The following is a 19223-nucleotide window of genomic DNA, read 5'->3' as shown; positions in this document are numbered from 1 at the left end:
TTGTTGAATAAGTACTAGTAACTATTGATTAAGTACTAGAACTTGTTGAATAAGTACTAGTAACTATTGATTAAGTACTAGAACTTGTTGAATAAGTACTAGTAACTATTGAATTAGTACTAGTAACTGTTGAACTAGTAACTATTGAATAAGTACTAGTACTTGTTGAAAAAGTACTAGTAACTATTGAATAAGTACTAGAACTTGCTGAATAAGTACTAGTATCTATTGATTAAGTACTAGAACTTGTTGAATAAGTACTAGTAACTATTGAATTAGTACTAGAACTTGTTGAATAAGTACTAGTAACTATTGATTAAGTACTAGAACTTGTTGAATAAGTACTAGTAACTATTGATTAAGTACTAGAACTTGTTAAATAAGTACTAGTAACTATTGAATTAGTACTAGTAACTGTTGAACTAGTAACTATTGAATAAGTACTAGTACTTGTTGAAAAAGTACTAGTAACTATTGAATAAGTACTAGAACTTGTTGAATAAGTACTAGTACTTGTTGAATAAGTACTAGTAACTATTGAATAAGTACTTTAATTATTGAACAAGTACTAGTAACTATTGAATAAGTGCTAGTCACTAAAAAAATAAATACATAAACATAGATACTAGTAAGATTTAAGAAATAAATGTGAAAATGGCTTGCCATACTGCAGCTTGCTTTAAAAAAATACAACTATGCAGTTTGGGTGTGTCTTGTTCATCACACCCTGGGACTTGTTATGTGAGGGTGTTTTTTTTTTTTTTTAGGTGAAGCGCGTTATAAGAGCATAAAGACAAACTTAATTTAAAATTGCCAAAGTATTTTATTCGGGGGCAATGTATTAAATATTTCTTTGGGGAAACGAGGTAAGATTAGTTAAACGCAAGACTGTTCCAATGATTCAGGCTCTTTTGACTCCACCTGCTGGTTTGTCAGCATCTCCGCCACTGTGATGAACGTCATCGACTCACTGTTTCCTTACATTAGTTGGGCTGACACTAAAGAAGGTGGATTAGCGTGAATATTTAACTTGCTTTTGTTTAAACAGACTCAGTTTCAAGGATTCTCACATCTGATATATCCTTAGCTTCAACATCGTTGCGGTAAGAACATTAATGTTATATACCATGTGTGTTGTTTTTTGTCAGGGGAGTGAAGACAGTATAGTGTGTGAATACAGTATGTTCAAGATGAAGCTGCTTTGGGTCACAGCTTTTGCTAATAGAAATCATAGAAAATATTTAATTTGAGCTATACACAACATTTGGTTGAACATGGTTTATTGCATAACATTTTGGAAACTTTTCTCATGCATCAGGGAGGACCGGTCAGGGAAGTGAAAATGTCTACTTTGTTTTCCACTTTTAATATAATAGGTTGCTTAGCAAAGTACATAATGATGTAACTGTGCAGTAGGCTTGTTTGACTCATGCTGGCAGTCAAGAATGAAGACATTCTTTTCCAGTCTGGCTTGTGTTACACACCCGACTCTGTGTCCTTGTTACAATGTAGTCAAAGAATTGTAGCTAGATGAACAACCTACATACCAATACATGACTATAAGAAGAGATAGAAACACACATTAATATGTACCTGTAAAGTCACAATAAACCACAAAGTCAGGTTTGCTGGGACAATAACCCCTCCTCACATATGTAATGCAGAAACACCTTTTCCCAGGATAGTTTCAGCAAATGACAATCCACATTCACACAGGTTAGATTCTGAATTGGGTTGAATTAGCTTTCCCAGCAGTTGTGAGTCACATCACATGTCCATGCTGACCTCACAGTGTGTCTCTGTGTGTGAACTGCTTTACATCTATTTGACAACAGGATGTACTGATAACTCGGCACAAATATGCTTGAAGGAGTAACACATTGTCAAATTCCAAAAAGATGTGCATTGGTAAACAGTTAATGAGGATTTACAGGGTGTATTCACTTTACTTACTGTGACACTTTCGTGGGGTGTGCCCAGGGATGGATTAACCACCGGGACGATTGGGCCGTTGCCCAGGGGCCTCTAAACCCAAAGGGCCCAAGCTCTAAATCAATTATTTATTTATTTTGAGATACATATTATAAATCCACGTAAATGTCAGCCTTATGCGAAATACTATTTGTTCAGCCGAATGTGTGTTGGACTGCAGCAGCGCGAGCACATGCACTCGAGTGCATGCTTCCAAACACAAAGATAAGGTGCAGTATGGCAGTTTAACCTGGCCGATGGTTAAATTCAAAGAATTCGACAGAATTCGTGCAATAGTATGGAGGACTTTAAAAGTCCTGCATGCATTTAACGTTTAATGATAAAGCAAAAGGAGCCGTAATACCCTAAATATGTGCACGGTAACGAAACAGAGCACGGTTTGCATGAAAAATTGGTAATGTGAAAGCTGTCATACGGACCGAGGTGCACACCGTGGTACCGAACCAGAGACTTCCTGTAGGAGGTGGTCTGAGTTTGGTTGCAATTGAACTGTAGAGCGATTTGCGTGAATGTGATAGCAACTCGGACTCGGTGCGCACTCATTCAGGAAGTAAAGTAACCTGCGCATGCGTTTTAGCCGATGACAACATCATTAGGTTCGACAACACATGAGGATCCACACATTCCTGAAAGTCCCAAAAAAGTTATGACACCACAATGACATACAAGTACAATCAACACTATAAATACTGCCTGTCTGTCTGTCTGTCTGTCTGTCTGTCTGTTGTCTGTCTGTCTATCTATCCACCTTATAATTACTATATATAAATGCTATTATAGGTTATGAATATAGGGTATAATAGGAGATGACAGTGGCGATAACTTCACCTTGGATACGAGTGTGAGTAAGCGTGCAGTGTAAACAAAGATGCAAATTGATTCCTTGCAATCAGCTGTCTCCTCAAAAAACGTTGTTTGCGAGCAGCAGCAAGTCACCATTCCCTGGACATCTGATGAGTTACACCATGAAGCGCACATATACACAGTTGTCGTTCACTCAGCTGTGCATAATGGGACCAAAAAAACAAAGTCTTGTGTTGTGTTCACCATGCGTGTTTGTGATGACGTAAGATGAATGAAATGGACTGGGGTTCGATAGAATCAAGTGAGTGTGAAACCAGATCAACGCTGCGGGTGGCACCGGGAACACACTCAGAATCGGACGGCAGAAAACGTGCCCAGTGTGAAAACTCCCTTAATCAATGGAAAATGCGTAATTCTGCTTGGGAAGGTTCACTTTCCATGAGGCAGCAAATTATATGGTGTAGAAACCTCATTGGGATGCTTTGATTTTTAAACGATTCAGCATTTAACTTGTGTATTATTGTCTGCACACCAGAGCAAAAGGGGGAAAAACATTGGCTCATCGTTCATCAAGTGCTGAAACTTTGCCAGACGAAAAACTATCTGGAATCATGTGTAACAGTCACATAAAGTCCTCTTTGCACCCTAAACATCATCGTAACTCGCCCTGTAGCCTACTTGAAAAACTGACCCGTACCTGTTGGTTTGTCTCGTACAGTCGGTCTCAGATCGGGTTGAAGACCTCTAAACACATGCAGAATAACCGAATAGTGATTTTGGTATTTGAATACCATGCACATCCCTATTAATAACGCATGAATTTGGAAAGTGATATGATCGCTTTTGGTGCGAAAAAAGATCAAAATGGAAGTCTTTTTTAACTGTAATCCAATAAGGACATATTCGCGTTGCCATGCTATGGACGTAATCTCACGTTCTTGTCTCGGATGAGACATCCAGGATAAGCACACAAACACACCATTGTGAGTAAAGAAACCGATAAATACAGATCTAAACCGAAACCAACAAAGCTACTGTACAGCGTTCCTCCTTCTCACTTGTAAACAGCGCTGCTCTTCCGGTTGTGTCTCACGTGATTGGAAGAGAGTTAATGAAGTACTTAAATATTTACCTTTTTCACACCAAAAGCAATCGTTTCACATTAGAAAACATTCACATAAACATTCAACCGCTGGAGTCGTATGGTTGACGTTTATGCTGACTGTCTTTGATTTTCGGAGCTTTGAAAGTCTGATCACCATCCACTTGCATTTTAAGGACCGACTGAGCTGAGATATTTTTCTAGTTTTCTTCAAATGTGTTCTGGTGAAGAAAGAAAGTCATACACACCTGGGATATCATGAGGGTGACTAAATGAAGAGATCATTTTTATTTTTGAGTGAACTATCCCTTTAATTCAGTGGGATATTTCTTATTTTGATCATCCGCTGTGTGAAATTCGTTATTCCGATCAGTTAGAAAAGATAAAGCAAAGCTAGTCAGAATAGTCTGAAGGTCTGTGCCAAATTTGGTGCATGTAGCTTGAAAGCTATAGAAGGAGTTACACTTGATAATTTTGGTCTTTGTTTAGAGATTTTGGAAAAAACCCTAAACAAAGTCTGTATAAGAGCAGTATGTTGGTTTCGTCAAGCCAGCCTAATAATAGTGATGCTTGCCCAAGATAAGCCTCCAAGATAATTTGTCTTTGATTAGTATCTTTCATGCAACTCATTGTAGGGATTAAAATGGAAAGAGTAATTGAAAGGATGGGATGTGCAGTCAGGTACAGAATATGTATCCCTCAATTATGTGTTGTTTGCATCCGGGCCTGTCAAATCCTCTAAACAGCCATATGGCTATTATGACTACAGAAGTCAGAAGATGTTTTACTTGAAGCAGGGAGAGGATATTCTATGTTTAGTGCTCTCTCTATAACTGTTCTAGTGCCTAATGTCAGTATTGAAAAGTGGTGTAAGAGAGTATACGGGTATCAAGGGCAAGCACGTATAGAAATGTGTAACCCGCACAAGATGAGACAGTCACAATGTCGAATACAAAACAGCTTTATTAAAACACAAAGCGTGCAAAGTACAAAAAAGGGCAAATCCAGTGAAGAGGCGTCAAAGGGGAGCATGATGTCGGAGCCGGGGAATCAGAATAGAAGGAAGGGGCAAATCCGGGAGAGAGTGGTCAACAAGAGCGGGAGGTCGAAGCCGGGAAAACAGTTAACAACTATGGCGTAGAACAAGACGGGACTAGCGGGATCAACGACAGGGGAACAAGGGGAGCTGGCAAGCTAAGGGGTAAACAAGAGGAGTTCAAAACTAGGCGAGACTAGTGGGGGGCAAGGACACGGGAAACTAAATACAATAACCAACAAGCGGGAGACGAATGTGCTGTGATATTTATAGGGGAGCTAACGAGCGGTGCAGGTGTAACGAATAAAGGGGTGATAAGACGAGTACAGGTGAAAACAATGACAGGTGATAGGGACGAGTGCAGGTGTATACAATGAACAGGAGTGCAGATGACGCGAGTGCAGGTGTACATAATGTTCTGGCGATAGAAGTGGGCATGTGAGCCCGAGGGGGGGAGATAGTGTACAAGCATGTGAGCTCGTAGGAGTAAAACGAGCGTGCAAGCTCGAGCGAGCAAAACGAGCGTGCGAGCTCGAGGGGGCGGAACGAGGGAGCGGGGTTCGTGACAGTACTCCCCCCTCTATAACGGACGGCTCCTGATGGCCGCGCTCGGTTGCAAGGAGCACGACCTCTGGGAAGTGGTGCTAGACGATCCCAACAAACAAAAAACCCTGAATAGACAACCCACAAAACACATAAACAAAATTGAGGGCAGTCCAAGGGGCACAGAGGGAAATGAGACAGTCCATGGGGTCAATGGGCAGTTTCAAGGCAAGGTCAGGGGGAACATAGCGGACAGGCGGGTGGTCGGGAGATGTAGGAGGCATCCAAAGGGACTGGGTCAGGGGGTCTGGAAGGCGACTGGAGGACAGGGACTGGGTCCGGGGGTCTGGAAGGTGACCACCGGACAGGAATAGGGTCCGGAGGCCAGGGAAGAGGCCACAGGACAGGAAGGGGGTCAGGAAGGCCGGGCAGAGCCGTGAAAGGCGGTGCCGTCAGAGGCGGCTCTGGAGGTGGGGTTCTGGAAGGCTCTGGAGGTGGAGCCTAAGGAGGCTTTAGGGGCGAAGGCCTGGAAGGCTCTGGAGGTGGAGCCGAAGGAGGCTTTAGGAGCGAAGGCCTGGAAGGCTCTGGAGGTGGAGCCAAGGGAGGCTTTAGGGGGGTAGGTCTGGAAGGCTCTGGAGGTGGAGGCCTGGAAGGCTCTGGAGGTGGAGCCGAAGGAGGCTTTAGGGGCGAAGGCCTGGAAGGCTCAGGAGGTGGAGCCAATGACGGTGGCGCCATGGGAGGCTCTAGCGAGGTAGGCCTGGAAGGCTCTGGAGGTGGAGCCAAGGGAGGTGGCGCCATGGGAGGTCCCCGAGGCGACGACCTGGCAGGCTCTGTAGTCTCGGGGGGTAGAGCCGTAGGAGGCCCGAGAGGCGGAGCCGTAGGAGGCTCGAGAGGTGGAGCCATAGAAAGCTCTGGAGTCTTTGGGAGCAGAGCCGTGAGAGGCTCGGGAGGTGGAGCCGTGGGAGGCTCTGGAGGGGGAGCCGTAGAAGGCCCGAGAGGCGGAGCCATAGGAGGCTCTAGTGGCAGAGTCCTGGAAGGCTCGAGAGGCGAGAGGAGGAGCCCTGAGAGACTCGAGAGACGAAGCCGTGAGAGGCTTGAGGGGTGGAGCCATGAAAGACTCGAGGGGCGGAGCCCTGAGAGGCTTGAGGGGAGGAGGAGCCCTGAGAGGCTCGAGGGGAGGTGGAGCCCTGAGAGACTCGAGAGGGGAAGCCCTGAGAGGCTTGAGAGGGGGAGGAGCCCTGAGAGACTCGAGAGGCGAAGCCGTGAGAGGCTTGAGGGGTGGAGCCATGAAAGACTCGAGGGACGGAGCCCTGAGAGGCTCGAGGGGAGGAGGAGCCCTGAAAGACTCGAGAGGGGAAGCCCTGAGAGGCTTGAGAGGGGGAGGAGCCCTGAGAGACTCGAGAGGCAAAGCCGTGAGAGGCTTGAGGGGTGGAGCCATGAAAGACCCGATAGGCGAAGCCGTGAGAGGCTTGAGGGGTGGAGCCCTGAAAGACTCGAGAGGAGAAGCCCTGAGAGGCTTGGAAGGAGGGGGAGCCCTGAAAGACTCGAGAGGAGAAGCCCTGGGAGGCTTGAGAGGCGGAGCTCTGGGAGGTTCGAGGGGTAGAGCTCTGGGAGGCTCGAGAGACTTGAAAGGCAGAACCCTGGGGGGCTTGGGAGGTAGAGCTCTGGGAGGCTTGGGAGGAGGAGCCTTGAAAGACTCGGGAGGAGAAGCCCTGGGAGGCTTGAGAGGCGGAGCTCTGGGAGGCTCGAGGGTAGAGCTCTGGGAGGCTCGAGAGACTTGAAAGGCAGAACCCTGGGGGGCTTGGGAGGTAGAGCTCTGGGAGGCTCGAGAAATGGAGCCCTAGGAGGCTCGAGAGGAGGAGCCCTGGGAGGCTCGAGAGGAGCAGCCCTGGGAGGCTTGGGAGGAGGAGCCATGGGAGGCTCGTGAGGCGGAGGACTGGGGCCGTGACAGGCTTCGGGACTGGGGCCGTGACAGGCTTCGGGACTGGGGCCGTGACAGGCCTCGGGACTGGGGCCATGTCAGGCTTCGGGACTAGGGCCGTGACAGGCTTCAAGACGGGGGCCGTGACAGGCCTCGGGACTGGGGCCATGTCAGGCTTCGGGACTAGGGCCGTGACAGGCTTCAAGACGGGGGCCGTGGTAGGCTTTGAGACGGGGGCCGTGGTAGGCTTCGAGACGGGGGCCGTGGTGTGGAGCGCTGGTTCAGTGTCTGCCTCCCCCACAGTAAACGAGGAACCAGCGTACAGTAGGGCGAGGTCAATAAACTGAGCCAGGTTGAGAGAGCAGCGACCACCAGGCATGAATGATGAGGCTGGCTCATTCAGTCCATATTGAAAAATGTCTTTTAGAGCCATCTCATCAAAATTCACCTGGTTAGCCAAGGCACAAAAGTCAACCACATAAGCCTCCAAGGGTTGACTCCCCTGACGCAAAACCAAGAGTTGGGCCACTGGGTCCATAATGTTAAGGGCACGGTTTAAAGTTCTACAACCGCTGCCCTGCATAAACAACCCTTGGCAAGCACCCGAAGAGCCATCAAACCTCTCAGGGGGTTGAAGGCTTACGGCGCTCGGGGATGTGTTGGGAGCATAACCGGGCTCAGGGACAGACACAGGCGGAACAGGGTGAAACAAATCAAAAATCGCATGTACCTGCTGTCCCTGGGCCGTGAGCGCTCGGTCATGCATCCAAACCGTAGCTCCTCGCGCTGAATGTGACGTGTACCTCCGCTCTAGTGAGCTGCGCGAATCCTCAGCTGGGACATTGTGACTGTCTTCAGTAAGGTTGGTTATTCTGTAACCCACACAAGATGAGACAGTCACAATGTCGAATACAAAACAGCTTTATTAAAACACAAAGCGTGCAAAGTACAAAAAAGGGCAAATCCAGTGAAGAGGCGTCAAAGGGGAGCCTGATGTTGGAGCCAGGGAATCAGAATAGAAGGAAGGGGCAAATCCGGGAGAGAGTGGTCAACAAGAGCGGGAGGTCGAAGCCGGGAAAACAGTTAACAACTATGGCGTAGAACAAGACGGGACTAGCGGGATCAACGACAGGGGAACAAGGGGAGCTGGCAAGCTAAGGGGTAAACAAGAGGAGTTCAAAACTAGGCGAGACTAGCGGGGGGCAAGGACACGGGAAACTAAATACAATAACCAACAAGCGGGAGACGAATGTGCTGTGATATTTATAGGGGAACTAACGAGCAGTGCAGGTGTAACGAATAAAGGGGTGATAAGACGAGTACAGGTGAAAACAATGACAGGTGATAGGGATGAGTGCAGGTGTATACAATGAACAGGAGTGCAGATGACGTGAGTGCAGGTGTACATAATGTTCTGGCGATAGAAGTGGGCATGTGAGCCCGAGGGGGGGAGATAGTGTACCAGCATGTGAGCTCGTAGGAGTAAAATGAGCGTGCAAGCTCGAGCGAGCAAAACGAGCGTGCGAGCTCGAGGGAGCAAAACGAGTGTGCGAGCTCGAGGGAGCAAAACGAGCGTGCGAGCTCGAGGGGGCGGAACGAGGGAGCGGGGTTCGTGACAAAATGGCATTTTGCAAATCAACTAAACAAAGACATTTTCTTGGTAAAAAGCAGTAACTCATGATAATTTACCTACTCCTGAAATAAGAAAAAAGAACCGCTTGTCTAATTTGATTTGGTGCAAAGAAAACATCTTAACAAGTGTGTTTTTGTGCTTTATTTGCACAAGTGGTCATAACGGTTTCCTCTTATCTGCCTGACAGGTGTTGTTGAAGCAGCATGTCCAGGTCCGATTTCCCTCCGGATTACAATGAATCCCGGCTGCTCTCCAACCCTCAACCTGAGGGAGGTTACCCCTCTTCTGCCCCGCCATATGGCTTCAGTTCATATGGTGGACAACCACCTTACCCACAGCCCAATAACCAATACCCAGGACATCCTGGAGGATACCCCCCTCCAATTATACCGCCCATCCCTATCCCCGTAATTCCCTCAGGCTCAGGTAAGATAACTACTGTTTTTAGACTATTTCTGATTAATACAAACAATATTTTTTACATTTTACATTTACATTTATGCATTTGGCAGACGCTTTTATCCAAAGCGACTTACAGTGCCCTTATTACAGGGACAATCCCCCAGAGCAACCTGGAGTTAAGTGTCTTGCTCAAGGACACAATGGTGGTGGCTGTGGGGATCGAACCAGCGACCTTCTGATTACAAGTTATGCGCTTACCCCACTACGCCACCACCTCGCCAAACCTCTTTTGCTTCCAACATGTTAGTTTTACTGTGCAGCATGTGACAGCATATCTAGTTTCATGCCCACACAATTCATTTATACATTGATCCATTTTCAGGAAATTGGATTTCAGCAGGTCATATGTAGGCCACTGAATTGCATTTAAACTAAAGTCACCACCATTTTTTGTAATTCAGTCCATCTATTCTAATTACTCTCATCAGATTAGTGTTGTTAGGCCTGTGAGACAGTGACTTATTACAATGACCTTTAAAGTTGGCTTTTAATAAAATGCGCTCTGCCCGTGTTCAGAGCTTTAACGAACATAAACACATACTGGCCACATAAGCTTCCAGGTTTCTTGTACCGCTTCACATTTTCACATTGACTCATGATACCAATGGAGTGGATTTCAATAAGAATCTAGAGTTTGCCAGTATTTCCACACATGGACGTGCTTGAAAGAATGAACAAAAAAAGACGCCATTTGAGTTTCTTCTCTCAAGCAACACCTCGTCCACACACATCAGCGGCGCCCCCTGTTGGACTCAATTGTAATGGCGAGATTTGAGATTCAGACAAATCAATTTGCGATATTCGAGTAGTGTTTTTAATAGTCGACTAGACTGCTGCAGAATGAGATCCCTAATCCCTTACAACGTGATATGATGGTTTAAACTGACTGAGTTGAATGAAGTCATACAAATTCTGGATTGTGCTAAAGGTAGCATTTTTCACTGAAAGCATAATTGTTACAGGTGACAATGAAGGATTTACCACAGCAGAAGGATGGGACAGTACTCGTGTACGACACCGTTTTATACGGAAAGTAAGGAACAACTCCTCTCTAATCTGCATCATCATCTTACATCAGAGTTTCATAATGTTGCTAAATTGCCTTATTTCAAGTTAGTGACTATTGCGCTTTTTAAATGGATGAGTTGATAAAAATGCAGTTGTCCTGTCTCACAGGTGTACCTCATCCTTGCTGCCCAGCTCCTCGTAACGGTCAGCATTGTGGCTATTTTCACATTTGTGTGAGTTTCTGTGTTCTAAGTATGGTAACTTAATCTCATTTGTTTTTATTGAAAATATAAGGTAAACGTTATGATTGCGCTGGTGGAGTTTATGATTAATGTGTTCGATTATTTTGTGTTTTATATATACAGGGAACCTGTAGCACTCTTTGTGAAGAAAAACCCTGCCATCTACTGGACATCATAGTAAGAACCTGATATTTATTATTTTATCTCGAAAAATACTCTGTTTTACAATATTGAATAATACAGTGGTTTGATGAAAACAAAGGCTCATGCTGTTTTGTTAGCTTTCCGTCATAAGCGTAACATTTTTTAGACACGTTAAAGGGATAGTTCACCCAAAAATGAAAATTATCTTATCATTTACTCATCCTCATGCCATCCCAGATGTGTATGACTTTCTTTCTTCTGCTGAACCCAAACGAAGATTTTTATAAGAATATCTCAGCTCTGTTGGTCCTTACAATGCAAGTGAATGGTGACCAGGCCTTTGAATCTCATAAAAGTACATAAAGGCGGCATAAAAGTTATCCGTATGACCCCAGTGGTTTAATCCATATAGTGTCTTCTGAAGTAATGAGGTGGGTGTGGAAAAGATCAATATTTAAGTCATTTTTTTTTACTGTAAATGTCCACTTTAACGTTTACCTCCACATTATTCGTCTTTTGTTTTTGGCGTTTTGCATTCTACATGCATATCAGCACCTACTGGTCAGGGAGGAGAATTGATATAATACTTTTATTGTTCAAAATCTGTGTTCTGCAGAATACATCTGATATAGCATGAGGGTGAGTAAATAATGAGATCATTTAAATTTTTGGGGAACTATACCTTTAAAAATTAAAGGTAGTCCAATTTTTAACCCCCTGCATTCTATTCCTTTTTGTTGCACTCAGTCTTACTGTCTCTGAACACAACAACACATCCCTAAGAAACACGGCTGATCAAGTGTTAGAAGAACGTAAAACCAGCCTAATTATTTAGGGGTTCCTGTTGTTGCCACCTTCTTCTCCTGTTGTTTAGCAGTAATTGCTTTTATGTGACAGCAATGGCTCTACTGTGAGTGCTGCCACCTTGTGGACTCATTAATTAATGCAAATAATTCTAGGTGCATGCGCATTCAGAGTATGCATGATTTGAAAAATATGGCGGCACGTGCTTAGTGCTCGAGCACTTTGCTGATGACAAAATTTGCGTCACGCATCCTGTACACTGACGATTACCATTCATGTCTGACCAAAGTATAATTTGGGCTTTAGTCGACCAGTTGTTCAGGCAACTAACTGACTAATCGATTTTGGAAGTATGTAATGTTGCTCATACCTAATAAAAAAAAAACAACTGTTAATAAAATGTGTTTTTTTTAGCGCCGTCTACTTTGTCACGCACATCGTGCTGGTTTGCTGTCAGGGACCGAGGTGAGACGAATGGCTCTTCTTCTCAATGAGCCTCAAAGAACAGATGGTGATGTTTTGTGCCTCTTGTAATTTAGTAATGTGACACAATAAGAGCACAAAAGTCCTTCAAGACATACATTGCTGTGAAAAAGTATTTGCCCTGTCCTGATTTCTTCTGTTTTTGTGTAAATCTCAGACTAAATTGTTTCAAAAATGTTAACAAAATCTAACATATAACAAAGGCAATCTGAGTAAACACAAAACACAGTTTTTATATTATAATGTTGTTTATTGAAGCAAAAAAGTTATCCAATACCAACGGTGCATGTGTGGAAAAAGTATTTGCCCCCTTAGTTACTAAATCCCCAAATCTATGAAACTGCGTTCATAATGGGGTTCAGCTGGACTGGACACAACCAGACCTGATTACTGCCAGTCCTGTTCAATCACATCAACACCTAAATAAAACTTTTTCAGCAGCATGAAGTTGACTAAAATGTGTCGGCCAGTAGCACACTATGCCAAAGCCGAAAGAAATTCCAGAAAGGAGGAGGAAAAAGGTGATTGAAATGCATCAGTCTGGGAAGGGTTATAAAGCTATTTGAAAGTTTCTGGGGCTCCAAAGAACCCCAGTGAGAGTCATCATCTCCAAATGGAGAAGACTTGGCACAGTAGTGAACCTTCCCAGAAGTGGCCGACCTTCCAAAATTCCTTCAAGATCACAGCGACGACTCATCCAGGAACTCATAAAAAAGCCAAGGACAACATCTGAGGAACTGCAGGCCTCTCTCACATCAATAAAGGTCACTGTTCATGACTCCACTGTCAGAAAGACACTGGACAAAAATGGCATCTATGGAAGTGTGGCGAGGCGAAAACCCAAAAACATTAAAGATCGTCTGAATTTTGCCAAATCACACCTTGATGATCCTCAAAGCTTTTGGGAGAATGTTCTGTGGACTGATGAGTTGAAAGTGGAACTGTTTGGAAGACAGGGGTCCCGTTACATCTGGTCATAAATCAAATACAGAATTCCATAAAAAGAACATCATACCTACGGTCAAGCAAAGGAGAACGTCCGGTCATCAGTCTGTGAGTTGAAGCTCAAGCACAACTGGATTATGCAGCAAGACAATGATCCAAAGCATAGGAGTAAGTCCACCTCTGAATGACTCAAAAGAAGCTAAATTAAAGTTTTGGAGTGGCCTAGTCAAAGACCTGAGTTAAACCAGATTGAGATGCTGTTCAGGACCTTAAATGGGCACTTCATAGTCGAAAACCCTCCAGTGTAGCTGAACTAAAGCAGTTCTGCAAAGAAGAGTGGGCCAAACTTCCCCCGCAGCGTTGTGAACGACTGATCTCCAGTTATAGGAAGTGTTTGGTTGCAGTTGTGGCTGCCTAAGGTGGCACAACCAGCTATTAAGTTCAAGGGGGCAGTTAGTTTTTCACATGAGTGATAGAGGTGTTGGATAAGTTTTTTGCTTCAATAAAAAAATATATATTTGAAAACTGTATTTTGTGTTTACTCAGATTGCCTTTGTTTTATTTTATATCTGGTTTGAAGATTTAAAATAATACTTTTTCACAGCACTGTATAGTATTAACCAATTTTTGTTTATTATTATTATTAACCAAAAACAATAATTCTTGAATTATTAAGTTTTTATGGGAACAAATAGATTAAGCTCATGCTCTTTTTCCACTTTTTTAGGCGGCGTTTCCCATGGAACATGATCCTGTTGGTCATTTTTGTGAGTTGGAAGAGTCACTCTGAGGGAATTAAGAGGGGGTGTGGCCAAACCTGCGATGCAAATGCTCTTTGGTTTCAAATTGAATTTTACATTTATTACTATAAAGAGCTTGGACCTTTTCATAATCTTGTTTTTGCATGTAATAATATGTAGATAATGTATCAAAGAGGCCATATAAAATATATGAATAATGTCATATATGTTTTTTTTATGTATTATTTAGACTCTGGCCATGTCTTACATGACAGGGACTATTGCAAGGTGAGGCTGCTGAACTACTTCTAAGCATTGGGATAGAAAAAGTGGGTGGGGATTGGGAAAATAGCATGATTCTGGTGTGAGGTCTGTTGACTCAGTGTTTCAATGGATGAAAACCCTGTGTTTACTTTTCCTTATCCATTAGTTTTAAGCTAAGTAATGATGAAATGGTTTAGCAACCTTCTCTTTAATTCTTTAGTACCACTGATGTCTTAAATGTGCACTCTAATCTTTTCCTCATTTAAGATTTACCTCTAAAGGCATGAATAGTGATTTTACTCACGTGAGATGAAGAGTTCAGTCATATCAGTAACCTTATAAAAGCTGTTTTTTCTACATGGGGCAGGGACGCCTTCATGGGGGCTGCCATGTTAGAATCACATGACCAGCAGAATACTACTTGTTTAAACTGAGTAACCGCCCTGTAAAATTGGACACTTTCACTCTTGGATTAAATTGATCCTTAATAGTGAATTTCTACATTGGCATGTGTAACTGAAAACTGCTGTGTTTGGGTGATGGAGCATCCACACCCCTAGGTGTCACTGTAAGCCAAACTTCGACATACTTAAAATAAGGAAAATGACTGAGTGCACCTTTTAAAGTGTTTTTAAGTCATTTAAAAAAAATTATTTAGAGTTCACCCAAAAAACAAAGTATTCTGTCATTATTTATTCACCCACATGTTGTTCCAAACATATATGCTGTCATTTTTGGAACACAAAAGGAATCTTCACACAGCTTCCAAACGTCATGATGTTTGTTCACGCAATGTTCAAGAACCATGTACGTTTAATGCTATTGATTTATTTCAAAGAGAATAATTACTTACATTTTGTTTCAACCTCAGAAGGCTTGGAATATAGTGGACAAGTATGGATTACTTTGTCCATTACTTTAGGACTACTTATAGTCCTTTTTGGAGTGTGACAGCTCATAGTCACTATGAACTGTTGTATGGAAAATAGCTGCTTTAAAATTCTTAAAAATTCTCCTTTTGTGTTCCACTGAAAAAATAACAGAAACTGTTTGGTAAAAAAGTGAATGACACAATGTTACTTTTTGGGTGAACTATTCCTTTAAATAATAAAAAAAGGAAAATGCTCTCATCATTTACTCATCTTCATGCCATCCCAGATGTGTTTGACTTTCTTTCCTCTGCAGAACACAAATTATGATTTTTAGAAGAATATTTTAGCCTTGTAAGTCCATACAATGCAAGTGAATGGGTGCCAAAATGTTGACGTCCAAAAAGAATATAAAGGCATTATAAAAGTAATCCATAAGACTCCAGTGTTTAAATCAAAATCTTCAGAAGTGATATGATAGGTATGGATGAGAAAAGATCAATATATAAGTCCTCTTTTTTGCCAGTAGGGGGCAATATGCATGAAGAATGTGAAAGGGAAAGTTAAAGTGGAGATTTACTGAGAAGGGAGGAGAATTTATAGTAGAAAATTACTTAAATATTTATCTGTTTCACACCCAACCTATACATATATACAAACCCAACATATATGATAATATCACTTCTGAAGATATGGATTTAAACACTGGAGTCGTATGGATTACTTTTATGATGCCTTTTGGAGCTTAAAAATTTTGGCACCCATTCACTTGCATTGTATGGACCAACAGAGCTGAGATATTTCTTTGTGTTCTGCAGAAGAAAGTAAGTCAAACTCATCTGGGATGGCATAAGTGTAGGTAAATGAAGAGAGAATATAACATTTTGAGTGAACTGTGCCTTTAACAAAGTTTGGTGTTTGTAGTTATTACAGCACTAAGGCAGTGTTCCTGGCCCTGGGCATCACTGCTATCGTGTGCATTGCTGTGACAGTGTTCTGCTTCCAGACTAAGGTACCCCAGCAGCATGATCTTAACTTTACCCTCAATGCTTTGAAAAGGAATGTGTGCGTTTTACAATTTTTCTGTCCTAATAGGTGGATTTCACTAAATGGACTGGTTTTTTCAGCGTGCTCGGAATCGTGGTGTTTGTGACTGGCATCATCACTTCCATCGTGCTGTCGATCAAATACGTAAGCATGACTTTCCAACTTGTAATTAATGCATAGATATTCACATTTGATAATTTCATTCTCATAGTCTCCTGTTATTTCAGGTCCCATGGCTTCACATGCTGTATGCTGCTATAGGGGCTATTGCATTCACTCTGGTATGTGTAGCAGATTTGTCAAACTGAATTACATATCACATTTTCTTTCATTGCTTTGATTCAAGGTAGGGATGACAAAAATGTTTCCATCCTAAAATCACTTCTGGGTGTGTGTTTTCTTATTATTAGTTTCTGGCCTATCATACCCAACTGCTCATTGGGAACAGGAAGCACTCCATCGGTCCCGAGGAGTATGTGTTTGCTGCTCTCTCTCTTTATATCGATATTGTCCAGATCTTCATCTTGCTCCTGCAAATTATCGGATTTTCAGAAAGATAGAAGCTTTAGGCTGGCCAACTGACCTTTTTAGCCTTTTGTACTGTCAAATGTAAATTAATATTAATGGACTGTGTCTGTTAAGTCCCAACAGACATGTTCTTTCATCATTTGGTATCAACTGGTAAGGCATGAATATAATTTCTTAATTAACTGTATGCTTGCTTTCTGATCATTTATAGCCTTTACGGTGTTCCTGGCCTTATGCGATGTTAATAGTAGCATTACACAGATTATTATAAAAGATGTTATACAGTAAAGGGACAGTTCACCCAAAAATGAAAATTCACTCATCATTTACTCACCCTCATGCCATCCCAGATGTGTATGACTTTCTTTCTTCTGCAGAACAAAAAAAAGATTCGTGTGAGAACAGACCAAAATATAATATCAAATGTTCGTAGTGTAGGAAGTGTAATCAAGCTTGAAATCATGATTATGACTAACGTTATAATTTGGTCTGTTCTCAAAACTGATGGGATTGCTTCAGAAGACATGGATTTAACCACTGGAGTCATATTAATTACTTTTATGCTGCATGTATGTGCTTTTTGGAACTTCAAAGTTTTGGTTACCATTCAGTTGCATTGTATGGACCTACAGAGCTGAGATATTCTTCCAAAAAAGGCTTTTTGTTCTGGAGAAGAAAGATGCACATCTGTGCTGGCACGACGGTGAGTAAATGATGAATTTTCATTTATTGGGTGAACAATAGATTTAATGATTGTTATAAAGTGCTCCTCATTAGTGGATATGCATCATTAATTTGTACTGTATAGACACAGAATTATTTAAATGTGTGTGGTATTATGCACAATTCTGTCATGGGTATTATCTGCTGTGTATATACAAGCTTACTATATTTCAGTTAATGATCAATATTTTTCTTGCATACATCTCTCTATATTAATATAAAAGTGATATATATGATTTTATTTTATTTTTTACATCAGCATCACTGAATGCTTGAATGATTTGTGAAATACATTTCTTTACTTGATGGATTTGATAATACGCTTAATGTCACAGATTATTTTATGTCCAGTACTGGCTTTCAGTTTTTGTTTACTGCCAAAGATTTACAGTATATACAGTCATACAAGTAGTTTTATCTAAATATACAGTGTATGGATTGGATATATATTAAAATATCAGCCAGTTTGAGTTTGCTTTGATATGTACCGTTATTAGTTTGTGGATTTTTATTTAAAAAAGAAATACAAAATTGGCTGCTTATTAAGTTATTATCTATATTTATGTACAAGCACCCTCCAAACATGTTGATAAGATGACAGTATCACTGCAAGTACATCAGACATCAATGGAATTCCTCACTCATTTGGAATGTTCTTACAAACCCACAACAAACTTCCACATGATCAACAACAATACATGTTCTATGATGATGTTGTCCTCTGTTACATCTGACTGATTCCACTGTTTCCATGGCAATCAACTGATAAGCACTCAGTGAGGGCATTCTCAAGGACAATAGTCATTTCAAACATGCATCCTGGTGGGTGCTTTATATCTCTCACTCTCAAACTCTCCCTCATTGGCCATCTTCATTCTCTGTCTTATTCTCAGCTGCTTCAGTCGGTTTTTATCCACCTGTCTTTTTGCCAGAATAAAGCCAATGATTCCTGTGGGTAGGCCAATCATCCTAGGAGCAAACACCCCAGTGTCAGTAGCTTGAATATCCCATTTATAATTTTTAGATTTCCAGTATTGGTTATACAGAGAACTCAAAAAGCAATCTAAGCAACACTTACCATGCATATCCAATCTTCATCATTGGATTTTTAGCCTTTCTTTTGGGGATGTACTCGGACTTGTTCTCTTCTTCATCTTCCTGCTCCTCTTCTCTATTTGGTTGGTCTGTCTTATTTTCAGGCTCTGTTAGTTTCTGTGTGTTTGTAACTTTAGGAGACTCTGTCTTTGTGATGGTTTGTAAGAGGTAATGTCTGCAGTGTAGAGCTCTGCTGTGCCAAACATTCTCCTGCAATCTGAGACGGGCAACAATTTGCTCACAGGGAGATCGTGTCCACAATGTCCTATTTGAGAGGTGATACAAACCTAAAACACAATTTTTTAAATGGTCAAATAATTTGAATTAAGGTTCCAGTTACATTTATTGTCTACTAGGTAGGTGGTTTATTAGCATACCGACCAGCTGAGTAAGTGTCTTAGAGTAACTTTTATAGTTCACCCAAAAATTACACACTCTCATGCCATCCCAGATGTGTAAGAATATTTCAGCTCAGGTCCTCACAATGCAAGAAAATACCAACATTTGGAAGGTCTAAAAATCACAAAGGCAATGACTCCAGTGGTTTAATCCATGTCTTCAGAAGGGATTTGATAGGTTTGAGTGAGAAACAGAACAAAATGTAAGTAATTTCTATTTTCTCCTAGCCCAGTAGGTGGCAATATGCATGAAGAATGTGAATCACCAAAAACAAAAGAAGAAAGTGAAAGTGGAGATTTATAGTAAAAAAGGAGTTCAATATTTATCTGATTCTCACCCACACCTGTATCATATTGCTTCTGAATACATGGATTAAACCACTGGAGTCAGATGGATCGCTTTTATGATGCCTTGATGTGCTTTTGGAGCTTCAAAGGTC

General features: G+C 42.1%; 1 protein-coding gene across 1 annotated transcript; it reads left to right on the top strand.

Annotated features, from left to right (window-relative positions):
• The first annotated feature begins 752 nt into the window (after positions 1–752).
• LOC127654368 (protein lifeguard 3-like) lies at positions 753–17760 on the top strand. The gene is made up of 12 exons (XM_052141507.1): positions 753–1103; positions 9219–9457; positions 10456–10526; positions 10670–10734; positions 10867–10920; positions 12106–12156; positions 13847–13886; positions 14110–14147; positions 15917–16004; positions 16088–16183; positions 16267–16320; positions 16450–17760. The coding sequence occupies exons 2-12, from the start codon at positions 9235–9237 to the stop codon at positions 16597–16599; spliced, it is 930 nt and encodes a 309-aa protein (XP_051997467.1). The 5' UTR covers positions 753–1103; positions 9219–9234; the 3' UTR covers positions 16600–17760.
• The last annotated feature ends 1463 nt before the right edge of the window (positions 17761–19223 follow it).

The sequence above is a fragment of the Xyrauchen texanus genome, chromosome 13 (genome assembly GCF_025860055.1).
Source record: "Xyrauchen texanus isolate HMW12.3.18 chromosome 13, RBS_HiC_50CHRs, whole genome shotgun sequence".
NCBI lineage: Eukaryota > Metazoa > Chordata > Actinopteri > Cypriniformes > Catostomidae > Xyrauchen > Xyrauchen texanus.
This window is presented reverse-complemented; position numbering and strand designations above follow the sequence as displayed.